Below are 17,370 nucleotides of genomic sequence, written 5' to 3' on the forward strand. Positions count from 1 at the left end.
TTGACCTTCTTGGATGATGACAACTACCGTGACCACTTTAAAACCCTAACCCTAGTTTGAAACCCTACTTCGGAACCCTAACCCGTGCAGAGAAAGGAGGAATGAGGGAGGAGGGTCATAAAGAGCCAAATCCAAAAATAGGGACCCATTGACTTTTTCCATTGAGAGGGGCGTGGGGTTCCAAAAAAGCACAAAGAAAAAGTCACTAGGCTATACTCAAATGAATATTATGACTCAAAATTGGGCTGAAGTTCACTAATTATATCCAATTAAGAGGTTACGATATGAAACTATAATTAATCATACTTATATTGGATAGTATGTTTCACTATACAGTAATAAATAACACAGTTTATTATTGGACTAAAATATTTCAATATGATATGCTGTATTAGATTGACATTCGTGTATTAATCAAAGATCAAGATCCTGTTTTGAAGACAACAAGGAAGGTCCAAGAACAAAACTGCATCAATTAAAATATTATAAAGAGTTATGAAACAATTAACATTGTTATCAATACAAAAGTAAAACATGAATATGAAAATGGTTAGTTTTGATTACATCTTTATTCTGGTTTTTATCATTTCTACACAGTCTGTTTTTTTTACGTAAAATGATACAAAATCAATGATTGCAGTAAAATTTGAAAAGGGGATTCACTTCACTCACTATGTTCAGGGGAGTCATGATTTTCACAGCATCTTAATAAATAATTGGAAGTTACGTCTGGTTGTTTCAAGATGACACCACAGGTAAGGTGATTGTAAGGATCTAAGAGACACAAGGCACAATTATGAACCACTGCCTTTGTTGGGTTGCACTTTCAGATCCCAAAAGTTGCCGGCTGTACCTGAGTGCTGCTGTTGAATTGCGCTACGCTCGTCTCCTGATCGACGAGGAAGGGATGGAAAATGTCCAGAAAGTAGAGCGAGGGCCGTGCCGTCAAGACGAGGCGGTCCTCACCGATGTCCAGGACCAAGGCGCGGGATGAAACCTGCAAAATAAAGAATCTTTATTGACATTCACATTGTTTTATAGTGTCAGTATTTTTTGGATGGTTTAACATTTGTGTCTCTCACCACACCAGGCAAGTTGATTTCTGCAATGAGATACTCAGGGACACCAGAAGGGGGCTCCACAACCAAGGTGAATTCTGGTCTGAGATACATAACATTAGAACGAACAAAGGTGAACAGATAAGATAATACCTTTACCTTTTGGCCTCTGAAGGGGAGTTTTCCCTGTAAATTAAAAACAATGACAAATCACAAAATCAGTTTGTGTAAAATATCCGGCTGAGCTTATAAACAATGCATTCTTACTGAGATAAGATTTTGTTCAATTTTTTTTACAGAGTCTTTGGAAGGAAGTCATTTGGGATGTTCCTGTTTAGCTTGGCTTCTTAAACAATCCAACATGGAGACTTACTGAGGTTGCAGCTCTTGGATTACTGGCTTGCTTTTAGTGCGAATGTTCTGCTCGCTGACAGAGCCCAAGAATTTCCTGTTTTTCAGCACTTTCCAATCTGGACAAAGACGTAAACCACAATTGAGTATATAGAACACCAAAATGAAGAAAAAATTTGACTGGTAAACACCTCGACTCAGCTCGATGTTGTACTTGTTCTCTAAACCTTCCAAAGACACCATAATAACAAACTGCTGGAACAGGGAGTCCTTCTGCAGGACACAAAGACAAAAAGTAGCATGTTTATTACAGAAAGATTTACAAGACACTGTTTTAGGCAATTGCAATTGTGCATTAACTAAATTGAGACACACTTTACTTTTAATGGCAACAATTAAATATTCACTGCAATATTGCTGATTTACAACATAGCCTGATCCCCTTATTACTTAAGCAACTTAAAAGTCTTAAACGTTATGAATCATGTTCAATCCACCAACTCTTAACTATAAATACTTTGGCTCTGTGGCTCTATAATTATAGTTGATAAGATTACAAGCTGCCGGACATACCTGACACTTCTGGAAAAACTCTTGATTGATGACCACGTCATATGCAGTGCAACCCTGAGAGTCTGACGCAGACAAACTTTATATTTAGGCATTAGCAAAGTTATAGGGGAATGCAGAGAAAGGTGAACTCATCAAACTATACAAACAGTGACAATAACAAAAAAAAATTGAATAATGGGAAAATTCTACTCAACTGTAGTAGTAATATCAAGTTTTAGTCATTAAAGCAAGACCTTGATGGATTATTTCAAAACCTATTTAACTGGTTGTGTTCATATTCAATCAATCACATTGTATAATAAAAAAATGACTTACTGTTGTCCAATTCAGTGTGTGGCTCGCCGAGGCTCATGGGGACTCTGTAGCCACTGGGATCTTCTAATTGGAGCAGATCTAAAAGTTTCTCTTTCGAGATCTCCGGTGGAGGTGGAACCAAGTTGGACTGGCAGATGTTGACAAAGACTTTCTTCTTGCCGGCCTCTGATGTCGTCTTCACACAAATTCCTGAGAGGAAGGACACAATAACCTACTTTGTTGTATTGTATTTGTGTCATTTCGTATAATTTGTGTTGTAAAATTACACACCTGGTTGCGGCCGAATCACTTTGGAATCTGGATTTGCAGTCTGCATATTTTCTAGAGACTGAATTTAAAAATAATCAGATTTTGGAGACCCACCGGGAAATATGAGACATTACAAAAAACAGCCAGGGTAAAATGACCTGTGCTAAGAGCTGCTGATACAGATCTTCTTGCTGCTCTATCTCCATCTCGGAGTTGAGGAGTGTCGAGTCGGTTGTCATGGTAACAGGCTCAAATGAAGCAAACAGTCCTGTGGTTAAACAAATATCAGCCGATAAACATCCTAAAATAAAATCCTGTGATATGAAACAGCCATTTTAATCAAATACAATACAAATAAAATGGGGGGGAAAGGGTAATTGTTCTTTTAAAAAGAATATGTAGTCACAAACATCTCATATTTCCTGATATCGTTTCAAATTCCCATTCAATGTTGCAATTGAAAGAACGTACAGAGCAAGGAGTCATTCTGGAAGAAAGCTTGGTTCAGTTGTTTTTAATCTTCAAAACGGTCAAATGGGTCGACATCACAGCATTCCTCATGAACATAAATGAAGTATTAAAACAATTTAGACCTGACTTTGAATTCTGCACACACGTGTAGCGACAGTATGAGCAGGCTAAACTTGCATATAAACAAACAGTAGGCTGCGACAAGTACAGTCGGTTAGTTGACTAGCATAGCATCACCAGCAGTTCAGTGGAGCCAGCGAATATTTGTGGTTATAGTGCTTTTATAGGTACAGTTTAAATACAAACACAGGACAATACATTCTTTACTTACCTAGTTTCTTAAGGGTGACTATTTACGTTCAACTGGAGGACGGAAACGGCAACACGCACTTGTTCATCACACTTCCGTGCGTGATCCTTCAGAATAAAAGCGCTTTGTGTAAAATGCTCAACTCGTGCTACGTTGTTTTTTTTTAAACAGACAGATGAAGCAGGTCATTTGATAATCATACATAATTGATGTTGCTCTTTGCAAATGACATCTATAAAAACATGAAAATGACATATACAAAAACAATTGCAAAACAATGAGCACGTATGAACTTGTTGCTTCAAGTGACCAAAAGAGAATTTTAACAAGTCTCCCAAAACACTGCAGAAAATCCTGCTGCTGAAATCATGGCACAAAAAAAAAGGAAAAACAAAAAAAACTCAACACTGCTCATGGTTGAACATAACACTGTCCATAACATAAAGCATATACCCCAAAGATATGAGATTCAAAAGAAATGGAGAAAATAAATATTCAGCAATTAGCATATGAGCTGCGTTAGAAAAGCTTCAGGATTTCCATCACAAAAAATATAGTTATAATCCAAAGATCTAAAAATAAATTGATGGAATGGGTAAACCACAACCAGTTTACCAAAAGAAAACTATAATTATGTTATTTATTTATTCTATTGACGCAACATAACTCTTATACAAACACAAAGTTATGATGTTGCAAAATTTGAAACTACTCCAAATGCCTGCCTTGGTAGTTCTAGGTAGTCGTCTTCCTGACGTCAAAAAAGGGTTCGGTGATGTCAGTCATATACATTCATTCAGCCAGAGTAATATTAATTTGACATGTCAGTCATGCATAATTGTAAGTGTAAATCTTTGAGAACTGTTACTAGTGTTTTGAAGATCCAATGCGTAGCTTATGTGGACACTCCGATGTTCTCCATCTGGAGAGAAAAGTGAGGAAACATCCATTTACAAAGAAGGTCTAAAAGCTGACTTCATATGAATATATAGGACCCTCCCAACGAGTACATCAGCTTACGACAACACCCACACCCATGGGAAAAGGGCAATCGTGTTATGGCATGCGCTTTATCGCTTCAAAAAAATGTGCGGGGGAAGAAGAATGGAAGTGAAGACAAAAGTAGGTCATGGGTAGGTAGGAAAACGAGTCAATTGCGTGAGATTCACAGATTGTGTTCAATAAAGCTGAGTGTTTGAATTGAATTAATTAACATGAAACAACTTGCATTCAATATGTGATCTTCAATAAGGTTCTTAATAACACCTACCAGCAAATCGGACTTTGAAGATTGGTTGTCATGCTAGAGGAACCCACCCCAAAAAAAAAAAAAAAGTTAAATCATAGCACTAGGGCAAAAAGAGATTATCATCTATGGCATGATCTTGCCCAAAGTCAGCTGGGACAGGCTCCAACTTCAATGAGGGATTTTTAATATATATTTTTTCATTATTATTACCACATTAATGAAATGATCCCATAAGTGCTTCCTCAGTTTTTCAGCATAATAGACTCACCTGCTGCTGGTTCGCTCGAAACGTGCGCTGCATGTAAAAGTAAACAGCAAATGGCAAAACAATGACAAGCGTTGACAAAATCCCGATTAGCGCCTTCAGGTAAGACATTTCTGGTGAAAGAAAGACAAATAATTATCTTAATTTTTTTGATTATGATTGAAATTGTGCAATTCATTAGTTTGCGTGCGTTAATTCTGAAAAATTCTTCATATAAACAAATTCGACCATAATACAATCTCTTTGTTGTATGTCATAAAAGTCACCTTTGCTTTCACAGGATATATTTTGGGCATACTGGCCATTTCCTGCCACCGTTATACATTTTGGCAATGACACATGTGAGTTTGGCAGCTGTACAGTCGAAGATGACGCAAATGTTGATGTCATCGTTGTACTTCGTACTGTTGTCGTATCCGGTGCAGTCACTGGTGACAGAAGGAAACGATTCATTTAGTTTTAATAGAATAATGCTTCTGCATAGCTCAACATGAATGATATGAAATGATTGACAGATGGGCTGCGATCAAATTCAAGAATGGTTCAATTTTAAAGTGGAGCTATTTGTTTTCAGCACTTCCCTGCTATGTGCAATGAAAATGAGTGCAAATAAATCAAAACAAATTACCTGCCTGATACCTTTCCTCAAATAATGGACAAACAGTAGCTGAAAAAGACAACAGAAGATATTTCTTAAGATGAAAATTCAGTTAGTATTATTTTAGAAAATGTCATTTTAATGTAATAGAAACTCGTACCATATTCGCAGCCTGCAGTGCAAAAGGAAAACAGAACAATAAATACATTTTAAATCTCAATCACATTTACAATAGGTTTAATTATTAATAAGCGACTTGCAGGAAGAAATAAATAATTAACGTGATACGAACCAAATACACTATTTTGGGAATCTATCACTCTGGCTAATAGGCACATTAAGTGATGAGGATGAACAGTAACATTCAACACTGGTTTACACTTTGCACTTTGTGACTCGGCCTAAAGTGGGGAAAAAAACAAATGAATAGTTAATAATAAAACCATTGTCATAATGAACACATTATTCAAAGAGCCTTTCTGATTTTCTCACTCACATGCCTGTCAAAGCAGTCGTTCAACACATCACATATCTGTCCTTGCAGACAGTAGCTTTCTAAAGTACACTCAGCCACATTCTTTAAAAAAAAAAAAATAAGATGTTAGAATCCATTTTCATCAATCACTTTTGACTAATTAAAAACTTACTGCGGTGTTCTCTGTGATCACAAGGGAGACATTTTTAAGAGCAGTGGAATTCATCTGCGTGACAAAAGTACAGTCAAGAAAACAGTCAAGTGACATTCCACATGCTAGTTTGACAGACAATGACTCTTTATCAAAGACGATAAAAAACAAAAAACATACCCATTCTCTCATGTTTAAATAGTCTTTACAGCCCTCTTGTGAATTTCGAATCAAACACAGGAATACCTAAAACAGACAATTGTATGGCAGTTCAATTTTTAACTAAAAAAAACAAAAACACAGTGGTGGCTCTACTGTCTGGGACTTTTTCACACTCTTAATTTCATATGAGAATATTATTTTTACTGGGGCTTTAAATAAAGTGTGGAAACTAGGTATAGGTTAGGTACATATTCATTTGTGGACAGACTTGAGACCCTCAGGAAATGTTTTACATGGTCTAGAATTGGGATCAACTGGCGGAATGCTGTATAAAAAAAAAAATTAAAAAAAAGTGCTTACTTACAAAAAAACACAGGCAAGGTGGCCACCTCCACATCATTCTGCTTTTCTAAACATCCAGCCTCACACTAGAAGTAAACATTTAAGAAATGTAATTCATCCTTTGTGGAACAGTAAAATGATAAACATACAATTTAAGATATTTTACGCACAGAAATGAAAGAAGTGAGTGACCATGGACAAATAACTGAGTACCTGTCAAAATTAGGCCCGGTTGGAGCTACTACTTTGTAAAAAAAAAAAAAAAAATGCTCACAGTGTTTAACCCGTTCTACTCAACTGACCACGTTTTAACAATCAGGAATTGATGCATTAATTAATGAATTAATGTATAATATCTATATATGTGTGTCATTAGATTCTCTGTACTGATTTCCCTAGATTAGTTATTTGGTCACTTTTTTTTTTTTTTTTGGAATGCACAGAGGCATTTTAATAAGCATCCCGCAAAGTACATGAAGAGATTTCCGATTCGAAGCACGCCATGAAAGGAAGAGTAACGATACGGTTAAGAACGCATCATGCAATATCCAAATATAAATAAATATACATGCATACTTACAAATATGCCTGAATACATGCACGAATAAGGTTAATGTCGATAAAGCGGGCGTTTTCTAGATGGTCGTCGTGTGTGCCGCTTTCCTATTTCTCCTTGCTCAGGCGTAATGAGTATATTCATGCATCCGTGGTGATGTGCACTCACCGCGTTTCGATGTCGATAAAGTTGCTCTGCTTTACCCGGACGACAGGATTTTTTTGAAGTTGAGGTTTCGGTTTCACTCTCTCTTCTGCGTGAGCTCCGCCTCGAAAGACATTTGCGCTTGCATAACACCGAAATCAGTTTAAGGCAGAGTCTGTTCAACTCCAGATCACTCGCAAGGATAGACTTTTGTCTTAATTCAACAATTAGTGTCAATAGAAATGTGATGTCAAAAATGATAAACATGCCCTTATTTGCAGGCATAAAAAAAATAAATAAATCATTAGACATCTCTATTGTATTTAGTTGAATATTGGTTGAAAAGAATTTGTAAATATTTCAATTTTTTTCCATTTCCATTCTACATGATGTCCAACTTCATTAGAATTAGTGTTTGGATTAAAAAAAATAAATAAAATGCAACCCCAAATGTAAACATTTACAGTAAGGTCAAGGATTTATTTTATTTCAGGCAACATTCCATCACCATATGCTAAAAAAAATCAAGAAGAGATGCAAGTCAAAAAGGAAACAAAGGACATTTAAATAACATGAAATAAAGTTACACAAAAGCCTATACAAAGGACATCAATTATTTATAGGTCAAATGCAACAGGTACATGAAAAAGAAAAACCCACCAAACTAAGTCATAAACAATATTTAAGCATTTATGTTAGCCTTGTAGTTGGTTTGTACCTAGTAAACACACAATTCCAAGAAATGAAAATGTGAAAAAGGAATGATCAGTGATACCAACATGAAAACAAACCTTGAACCCAATTCAATGACTCAACTTAGTCTTAGTTTTCATTTTATAATGAATGATATTGCGCAGTTAACACAGAGCAATCTGTTCCCTAATCAATTTTATGACTTTTTATCAGACAAATCAAAGGTGAATCATTTTACCATATCAGTGGCTAACAAATACAACCCAGCTAGTCCAAATAGAAAAGGATTAATCATTATAAGGAAAGGGGAAAATCGTGAAAAGGGACTTTCACAAAATACAATACTTCCTTGTCATGGCGCCTTGCAATGACATCACACTTCGTCCAACACGCACAAGTGCCTCTAATTCACCCTCCGTGCCCTCCAAGCTCCAACGCGTGCCCGTTGGCATTTGGCAACTTTTAAAAAACGGAAAGGCGGTAACTGTTTTGAGGAAATACAGTACCATATTCGCGTGAGTAAAATCACTGACAAGAGTTAAGACTGACCATTTTCAACATTTCACACAACAGAAGTAAAGCCCAAAATTAAGGCCGAAGCCAACATTCTTACAATGACTTAAATAAGGAACACTTAAACGCCGTCTCCGCTTCGTCTAAAATAAACCAAACATATACAAACAATAAAAAAAAAAAAAAATCTGGTTGGATTTGATCAGTCCAGCTTGACGTCAAAACTTTTGCAGTCTGTTATAAGTGTTGCATGGCACTTGAAAAGCATCAAATAAAGCTGCATTTCATCTCTGATATGATGTTATGTCATATTCGTGACGTCCAGGAAATCTCTCAACAAAGAATTGCTGTCACTTGAACATTTTGAACCACATCCTCGAAAAGAGAAATGGTTGTGCGCACACACACACACACACAAAAAGGTCAAAGTAATTAAGACCGACAGCTACATAATTCAAGTAAGCACCAGAAACGTACTGTGATTCAAATCTGCTTCAATTTTATCTTCTCTGTTTACATGTCCCTTTAAAAGAGTGTTATTTCTAAAATCACTGGCTTAAATATTCACCTTTTTTTTTTTTTTGGGGTGTCACCTACATAATTGGATCTTCACCATCAGTTGGTGAGGGCAATAATGTTTGTATTGTGTATTTAATTCTTAGGCTGATTCTGGGATGTGGCTTTGGAACCTGGAGAAGTTTTGGTGTCAGCAGAGAGGACACGCATGATGTCTTGTGCAGCTTTTTTGATCTGGGCGCCAAACCTGTGAGAGTCCTAAACAGGAAAGAGGAAATGAAACTAAATAGCTCATTGTTTTTTCCATGCATCGGCTTAAAACAGTCAACAACTAGTAAAGCAACTAGTTAAAAACTCAAATGAAGCTGAATCTGTGCAGTCCAGAAGGTAACTGGCATGTAATTTCAGATACAGGGCAAGGTCAAACTTTTGTACTCAAGGGCATTTTTAACATGGATGGATGGGGCCACAACATTCATTGAGGTCAATAAATACATGCAAATTAGGTTCATTTAATCATAGCAAATCTTTACTGAAATATATTAAATTATAATAAAAAAATTGTAAATATTTACAATAAATCAGGTGAGCAATTATACATTTCCAAAACTACTTTATATGCACAATATGTAGAAGTTTCTTTCATTATTATTTTTTTTTTAATTTTGATTTGTGCAGAACAAAACAAAATTGATTTGTCAATATTATATTCATTGCACTGAATATAAATGACTCTCGCTCAAAAGTCACAAAACAGAACCGCCATTATGCACGAGTTGTGATAGGCATCGAAGTATAACAAGAGACGCTTTGTAATCAATCATGCTACGGCATTTAAATGTTAGAGAAATATTTGACTTACAGTTTCCTTAAAGGAATGCTTGGATGACACATGGAAGTTGATCATGTCTTCACCCACGATGATGTAAGAAACGCCGTAACCGTCATCAGCAACCTGATGTGACCGCAGACAAACGTGACAATTTCACCATATACATGTAAATGTATAAAATAAAATAAAAGGATCATTGATGTGGTGCTCACAGGTCCAAATCCTCCGCCGAGTGATACAAAATCAGGGTGGTTCTTCAAATCAAAAAGTTCCATTTGCTGAACCGGCGTCTGACTTGTGGAGAGGCGCCAAGGCTCTGACAAAACCTGACGTGAATAGAGAGATTGCAAAGTATTGAACTTCGGCGGAACAGGAGCAAATAGAGAAAAATCCAAAATGTCACCTCTTTTAGAAACGGTGATTCCACTCCCAAATATTTGGAGACGATGTACAGGCAGAAGAGATGTCTATCAATTCCAGCTCCGGTCATAGCCAAGCGATACAGATTTTGGTGTTTCTCTGAAGCCAGTCGAAAGAGTTGCTGACATTGTTCTTCGCTCTACAAAAACACAATTCGCTCAAATGGAAGAAAAGAAAAGAACTGGAAACAATACACTTTGAATTTTCGATTCAACTTTTGCTTCAAAGTGAGCCAAACCCCAAAAGTAAAGACCTACCTCGCCACTCTCCAAAGCTTTGACGAAGGCACTGCTTTCATTCGAGCAGGATCGCACCGTCTCCGTCCGTCCTTCCCTGAAGAGACGGGTCATGGACGCCTCGTAGGTCAGACAGAAACCGCCGCGATCCTGAGGAAATAAAATAATGAATATGCACAAAGCCCGGGAAATAATGTAAAAATATACAACATGTCTCACTTACCCTGTAATACGCTAACTGTAATGCAATCTGAATAAACGCGTCCGGGCTGACCCGAAGCTTCTTAATTCGGCCTTTGCCAAAGTCTCTGAAGGGGAACACGTGACAGTCCACATCGTCAGCCAAAGCCTTGGCAACAGCAAGAGAGCTACACACTTGGGCTTGAACCTGAAAATACCACAGAGGTAAGAGACTTGAGCAAAGTGTTTTTTTTTTTTTTAATTCTTGTTGAATTCCAAAATTGGGACATTATCTTATCATTAACTTATTGTTTGTTAGGGCTGAAGTTGTCTGCTCATGGTGAATTTGCTAAAAACAAGTTGATCAGGTTAAACATTCAACTTCATTGAAAGTGTTTTATTTTAGTACTAATGAGCACATAGCAGGATGTTGAATTTTCGGTTTCATAATGATGCGACTCGCCCCCCCCCCAAAATTCCATCGGATGCACAGCAGACAACGGGGGCTTTTCTTATGATCGTGCGTCAGAGTGCGGAGAGGAAATAAGACTTTTTTTAGCATTGAAACATATTTTACACAATCCCTTGACTTGTTCCCTAGCGATCATTAATAGTATTCCCATAAGAATGATCGGTCCGTGTATAAAATAATGATACACTGCACAACAATTTCGATGATAGATTCATATTGTCTTCTGAGTGTGCAGTCCAAAGTGTCAGCAGCAGGTCACGACAAAAAAAAATCTTTCATTTATCTGAACAAAAGAATCTACGGATATGACCTGCACAATAACCTTTCAATCGGAAAATCGGATTCATTCAATCAGATCTTAAAGTTAGTTAACATGGGCAGCGGCTAGCAAGTGTGTCACTGCTGTAAACCTTACTGTGTTTATACAAAAAGCCTGTCCAAACACATCGTAAGACGGAATGATAACATTCTGGTATGATCACTATTGTAAACTTTGGTGTGTCTGGACACGAGTGGCGAGTTGGATGACAGCGTTGGAAAGTTATCAGTAATACCTCTGGTGTGATGTCCCAGATAAGCCTCTGGGGATGGGGTAATGAGCGATCCACTTCACCCTTACAGTGGCCATCCTCAGTGTATCCCAGATGGAAGGCATCCGTGGCTAGCGTGAACTGAAAATATATTTACAGAAAGTAAAATTAGGTTTACCTATGAGGTTGGAAAAAGTGCATTTGAAAGAAATATCATACTGCGATGGGGATGAGCCACCACCATTGCTCTGTGGTAGGCACAAAATTATCATTTTTTTTATTTTACTTTTTTTTTTCAAACAGAAACGTTGATTCCGGTGTGAGAAGAATTTTTGCTTCTTTTGTGTGTTTAGGCAGCAGATGGCTTCAATCTGAGGTTTAGCAACAGTGGTGCTAAAATAATGACGGTCGTTTGTGAACCACTGAGGATTGTGTGTGGGTGGGGGGTGGGTCATGATTACATCTTGTGAGATGCATACTCTGTTAAAACCGTGAGAACTTCCTTGAACCCAGCCACGCAACAGTCTTCCACAATTGATGTGACAGCGTGAGAATGGAATGCACGCACCTCCCACAGGTGAGCCACGGTCGGCGCATCAGCCCAAGAGTGTTCAGCGTTCAGTCCGTTCTTCCCGTTTTGGTAGATCACCACCGAAAATGATTTATCATACCACCTAGGGAAAAAAAAAAAAAAATCAAAGATCGATGCAGACACAAATAATTGATTAATTCAGTTTGATCCTCACCTGTCGTAACATTTGCCATGAAGCAACGACTTGGCGTATCGGTCCAAATTTCCCGCCGGGTCGTTTCCTCTCATACCTTGCTCTTCATCATCCAAGGTGACAAAGAAAGCTGCCTTTTCGATGGCATCTAAGGATCGCTTGTTGACGCCGGAGCTGAAGTACTGCGTTCGCACCTGAGACCAAGGAATCCTGGAAATAAATCGGAACACGTGAGAAATGCTTCAATAAACCAAAACATCCATTATGAACGGCCATATGCTTTCAAATAGAACGTGTATACGCAATTTGGATTCATCTGAAATGCTTCCAAGACTGTCAAAGTTGAAATATTTCATGAAAGCCAAAAACATCCCATCCACAGCTGTGGAGCCTTTTCTTGTGCCAGAAGCCAAGGCCAAACACGATTTCCCACGTCGCTGCGTACGGTGACAATAACGAAAATGTAATCGTGCTTTCTACCTGTCTCCAGCAGTGAGGGCTCCTAGTTTGTCTTCTCCGGGTAATGGAGGTGAAGGGTCATCCAGGATCCTCTGAATTTGATACTCAACTTCCCTGGGAGATAGCAGGCGGCCAGCCCGGTACACCCACAAGCGGAAAAAGCGTCCCTTGTGATACACAGCAACAAACTCGCTATCCAGCCAGTGCTGGAGAACATCTGTGAAAACAAATAATTATATCTTTACTGGTCATTCTGTCATTCTGGATATATTTGTGTGTGTGCAAGCATGCGTTACCAGTCTCAACTCCCGGAGTACGTGTTGTGTTGAACATCCTCTCAGTCTGGGCTGCACACAGAGGGATAACAGTACCCGGAACGCGGCTCTAATTCATCGAGACAATAACAAACATCGACCTAATTAATTTATGTGCTTTATAATAAACATGTTGTTTATTGTGTTACTTAAAATCAAAACAGAAAATCAGTAGAGCTCATAAATGACATTGCCGATGTGCGACCCTGTTCTAACATCTGCATGTGATTTAGGTCATCAGAACTTTCCAAAACACATACCGGTTTGAGTTCCTCTCGATTTACTTTGCGGCGGTAGAGGAGCATGGCTATAATTGTGTTTCCTGCCCTGGCGGCTTGGATAGAAGTTGGAGTCACATACAGGAAGTCCTTTAAAGTACAACGAGAAAGTAAGACGTTCAACATCGCAACCAACCGCAACCAACAAGGATTAGAGGAAGTGAAGGATGAAACAAAAAAAAAAATCCAAATGGATGGCTGCTAAGCAAAAAAATAAAAAAGCAAATGGTTACCATGCCGTAGTAGTTACTGTTAACCATTATGGGGCCTCGGCTTCGAAGGTAAATGTATTCCTCCCACCAGTCACTCACCTGAAAGGAAAATAGAACTAGAGTAAATCATAACCACGACCTCTGACGAAATAAAAAAGTTCTTAGTTAAAAATCACTTTATTTTCCACGACGCTTTGAAAAATTTGTGGAAGAAAACAATGACTACACTGGTTTCACACTTCCAATGCATATGAAACGTTAAAAATGCAAATTGACAGTAGCGCATGTGATTTTTTTTTTTTTTTTAAAGTGATAGACTTACATAGTTCGTAGCCCAGAGAGCCTTAAGTTTTAAATAACGTTGGAGTCGATTTCCCAGGTTGCATTCAAAGTCTGAGGCCAGTGTTTTCATCCGTTTGAATTCAGGGTCGGACAACAGAGGACGTGTTGACTCCAAGTGCTGAGGCAGAAAAAGAATTTGAACAATTTTGCTGTATTACATCAATCAACATGAGGACTGTGAGTGCAGACATGTTAGTGTTTGCGCACACACCCTGCTGAGTGTGTCCTTGATGGCAGGAACAGGCAGATGAGGTAGCGACGTCTGATAACTATATAGTAGCGGCTTCCTGCTAGATAAGAGCCTCAGTAGAGTCTGCCAAAAAAAAGACACAATTGGAACAGTTTGATGAATGAGCAATATCAACACAAGCACAGAAGAAGTCACTTTTTGCATGTATCGTGTTTATTTTACAAAAGGAATCCAAACACGCAGATAAGTCAGTCCAAAACAATTTGGCAGAATTTTGCAGCAACATTGACAATGATAGAAACTCGCCACTAGAGGTCACTGTAATACAAAGTATGATCATAACTTACCACCCAGATTTTGGTGGCGTTGGAAACTCGACCGTGCTGCTCAAACATCCACTGGTGGTAGGAGAGGAGGAGCTTGAGGCAGAACCTGAGAGCAAGGATGAGGGAGAGCCACAGCAGCGTGCTGAAAACCAGCGCCGAGAGCATCGTCTGGCCCTGAGCGCTGAGTGACAGGCTGGCATGGAGGAGAAAACACAAGACAAATCATCCATTATTGATCAAGTCCAGTCATATTAGTCACTATGACGGCGCAAAATATTTCAACAATAGTGAAAGTGTTTTAAAAGTGTGCGTGTGTGCCCGTAACACAAACAGTGAGTCAGTAACACTGAGTGACATGTCTGCCTGAAATGTCGGTCAGAGTTCACGTGTTTAAAATCACACCCACATTGCTCACTTGTGACTCATCAGTCAGACATGCAGAGATTTTGGGTGGTTGCGGTGGTTAGCCGCTTGCATTTTTTAAATACCTGGCTGGATGCAAGGTGTCGCAAAAGAAGCACCCCCGACCCTCGTCAGGATAAGCCGGTTTGAAAGATGAATGAGTGAATAAAGTTAAACAGTAAAGACAAACACTCATTTTCTACCTGAGGGGAAGGTGTTGCTGGATCTTGGAAATGAGCCCCATGCTCGGATCAGAGCGCATGTACATGGTGGCCAGGATGGCAATGACAACAAATAGCCAGGATGAAGGACTGGCTGGATACATGCCCTTGATCACTCGGTTCTGCAGCAAAAAAGAAATAAATGGAGCTTCTCCTGTCGGGTTTAAAGTCAATGATGAAATTGCATCATGGCTGTTACTCACTCTTATGCGGCTGACACGCTTTTTCCATGATCGTACTCCTGACAAGTAGATCTGGTTCAGTGCCTGATATGAAAGCTGCAGATCAATGCCTTCTGGTGTTATCGTAAATTGGAATGCCACAGCTTGGTGAGCTTCTGCCATGGCTATTGGACCCATGAAAAAAAAAAAAAAAAAAAAAAAAAAGATTAATTCAACATGCATGTAGATTTTTTAAATTGTAACACATTTTAATATTTAGAATGAACCCAAATTTGCTCACTGACTATTACATTGGGTTTTATTTTGTGGGCCACCCATGGGACAATTTTTAATTATTAAAAAAAAAAAACATGCCTATCCTAGCAATTGAATAAAATGGCAAGCAAACTGAAGATACTACTGCACAAATGGTAGCCATCAATGTGGTCATGAATTATATATGACAGTACTTTTATGCAATTAGTATTAGAACTGCGCTGCTGCCTAAACAAAATAGATTCAATAACCTAAGCAGCAGCTAGATGTGGGATGGCAGAAATATTCACTCCATGGGCATCATTATTATACTTTTCAATCCCAAGTTAAATAAACAAAAACAAGGATGAGTAGCACTCTGTGTTAACATGCAAAACCGGTTAAATCACTTATGAGAGGCGACCAAACTAGTATTGTGCAGTACAAACATCAAGCATGTCACTAGAAGTAAAAGGCTCGGCACGCGACATGATTGGATCCAGACCTTATATATGTAAGTTGAGTCATTCAAAATCATGTACATTTTTCCACAATGAATGCTACTGAGGTTTTGTTGTTCTATGTTCAGAATGTATCTGAATTAAAATAAATGGTGCAACGTTTATAATGTAAAATCAATATTAGAGTTCAATGTTGATTCAATGTTGGAAAAATGATAATGAGTCCAATACTTGCCTGCGGAAGATTTTACATCAGCAATAACCGGTTTGAATTATTCAACGATTAAGCATTCATGATTTAAAATAAGAAAAGCTATCAAAAGAATCTTGAAAACATTTGTAGCTCACAATTTGATCTGGGCAATTGTTGAAACTGATGGAACATTTTGTGTGCATGAAAAATGAACAGCCAGTAACATTTTTTTTCAACAATTTCAAGCATCTATTAAAATCAATCTTTTATTGATCGATCACTGGGTTTAATGGATGGGCGACAAAATCAAACGACTATTATTCAACACCGTGACGTCATAGTATCGAACAGGGAGCAGCCAGTTTGTCTTTCACCGTGCGTGTCAATAGTTCAAGGATTCTTGATTATAATTTCAGTAAATGCTTAAGACTTCTTTATGTGTTGTGCAATGACGCTACCATGACGACCACCGGCGAAACTTGTTTTCATATGGCTTTACTTTAGAAAACAGGTTTAGTTTTGAACGTTGCTCCACAAGCATACCTCATGCTGTGCATCCATTCACCATCCTCGTCCAGCGGTGGTAAAAGAAAACCAAAAAATAAACATATGCACTCGGCAAATATGTGACATTTGCTCTCATTTTGGAGAAGTCGTGTAGCATGCAGCACACAAACGCTCCATTCAGTTTCAGCACCATCTCCACCCGCGCGAAGCACAACGAGGAGTGGGCGCACAAATGCTTGGAATAAACATCAATTAAACAAGTGGGGAAAAAGGAAATTAATAGGAGGTTTGAATTATACCTGGAAATTGATGGAAGGTGTTTGCTTGGCAGTGTGATCGATGGAGAAGCTTCTATTTGTGCCGCTCCCTGCGCCTCCTCTCCGGATGGGGAAGTGAGCGCTCTTCACTCTCGGTGCAAACTAGCCTAGCTTGCTAACAAATGATTTCAACAACTGTCGCCAAAGATCGTCTGTGTTTAAGTCGAGGACCTCCTCTTCGCTATTTTCTGCGGCAGATTGTCTTGGATGTTCCTGGGGTGCGTTCACGCTCAATGGATATAAGCAATATTTAGGACGAATTCCAGCCATTTAAAAATGATGGTATTTAGATTTGAATAAAAGTAAAATAAAATGAAAAGATAACTGCATATAGTTTTAAAATAAA

The 17,370-nt window shown here is 38.3% G+C and overlaps 3 protein-coding genes and 1 long non-coding RNA gene across 9 annotated transcripts; 1 reads left to right on the forward strand and 3 right to left on the reverse strand.

Annotated features, from left to right (window-relative positions):
- Positions 1–550: 550 nt before the first annotated feature.
- On the reverse strand, positions 551–3,488 carry pih1d1 (PIH1 domain containing 1). 4 transcript variants are annotated; one of them, XM_049743960.2, is made up of 12 exons: positions 3,349–3,404; positions 3,018–3,102; positions 2,705–2,814; positions 2,568–2,625; positions 2,298–2,486; positions 1,983–2,044; positions 1,601–1,682; positions 1,432–1,528; positions 1,218–1,244; positions 1,083–1,161; positions 854–997; positions 551–774 (listed from the first exon to the last, which is right to left on the reverse strand). In XM_049743960.2, the coding sequence occupies exons 3-12, from the start codon at positions 2,783–2,785 to the stop codon at positions 739–741; spliced, it is 855 nt and encodes a 284-aa protein (XP_049599917.1). In that variant the 5' UTR covers positions 2,786–2,814; positions 3,018–3,102; positions 3,349–3,404; the 3' UTR covers positions 551–738. The 4 variants fall into 4 exon arrangements, 3 of the variants coding, with proteins under 3 accessions (XP_049599917.1, XP_049599916.1, XP_049599918.1); XR_007486620.2 differs by lacking the exon at positions 3,349–3,404 and having other exon boundaries at positions 1,088–1,161; positions 3,018–3,159; XM_049743959.2 differs by lacking the exon at positions 3,018–3,102 and having other exon boundaries at positions 3,349–3,488.
- On the reverse strand, positions 3,046–7,441 carry LOC125983074 (uncharacterized). 3 transcript variants are annotated; one of them, XM_049743962.2, is made up of 12 exons: positions 7,294–7,441; positions 6,592–6,655; positions 6,246–6,311; positions 6,087–6,140; positions 5,936–6,016; positions 5,732–5,840; positions 5,600–5,611; positions 5,470–5,508; positions 5,108–5,269; positions 4,845–4,954; positions 4,598–4,630; positions 3,046–4,249 (listed from the first exon to the last, which is right to left on the reverse strand). In XM_049743962.2, the coding sequence occupies exons 2-12, from the start codon at positions 6,625–6,627 to the stop codon at positions 4,223–4,225; spliced, it is 729 nt and encodes a 242-aa protein (XP_049599919.1). In that variant the 5' UTR covers positions 6,628–6,655; positions 7,294–7,441; the 3' UTR covers positions 3,046–4,222. The 3 variants fall into 3 exon arrangements, with proteins under 3 accessions (XP_049599919.1, XP_049599920.1, XP_068509593.1); XM_049743963.1 differs by having other exon boundaries at positions 7,150–7,299; XM_068653492.1 differs by lacking the exon at positions 4,598–4,630 and having other exon boundaries at positions 7,150–7,299.
- Positions 7,442–7,728: 287 nt separating this feature from the next.
- cpt1a2b (carnitine palmitoyltransferase 1A2b) lies at positions 7,729–17,266 on the reverse strand. Its single transcript, XM_049743875.2, has 19 exons — positions 17,007–17,266; positions 15,334–15,476; positions 15,113–15,252; positions 14,529–14,700; positions 14,203–14,304; positions 13,972–14,109; positions 13,671–13,748; positions 13,420–13,527; positions 13,142–13,229; positions 12,867–13,062; positions 12,408–12,596; positions 12,230–12,335; positions 11,686–11,802; positions 10,703–10,867; positions 10,501–10,629; positions 10,227–10,382; positions 10,036–10,149; positions 9,854–9,946; positions 7,729–9,249 (listed from the first exon to the last, which is right to left on the reverse strand). The coding sequence occupies exons 2-19, from the start codon at positions 15,472–15,474 to the stop codon at positions 9,127–9,129; spliced, it is 2,355 nt and encodes a 784-aa protein (XP_049599832.1). The 5' UTR covers positions 15,475–15,476; positions 17,007–17,266; the 3' UTR covers positions 7,729–9,126.
- LOC125983090 (uncharacterized) lies at positions 11,801–13,096 on the forward strand. The gene is made up of 2 exons (XR_007486624.1): positions 11,801–12,238; positions 12,504–13,096. It is a non-coding gene; the product is annotated as an uncharacterized lncRNA (long non-coding RNA).
- Positions 17,267–17,370: the final 104 nt, after the last annotated feature.

Source organism: Syngnathus scovelli, chromosome 16, assembly GCF_024217435.2.
Source record: "Syngnathus scovelli strain Florida chromosome 16, RoL_Ssco_1.2, whole genome shotgun sequence".
NCBI lineage: Eukaryota > Metazoa > Chordata > Actinopteri > Syngnathiformes > Syngnathidae > Syngnathus > Syngnathus scovelli.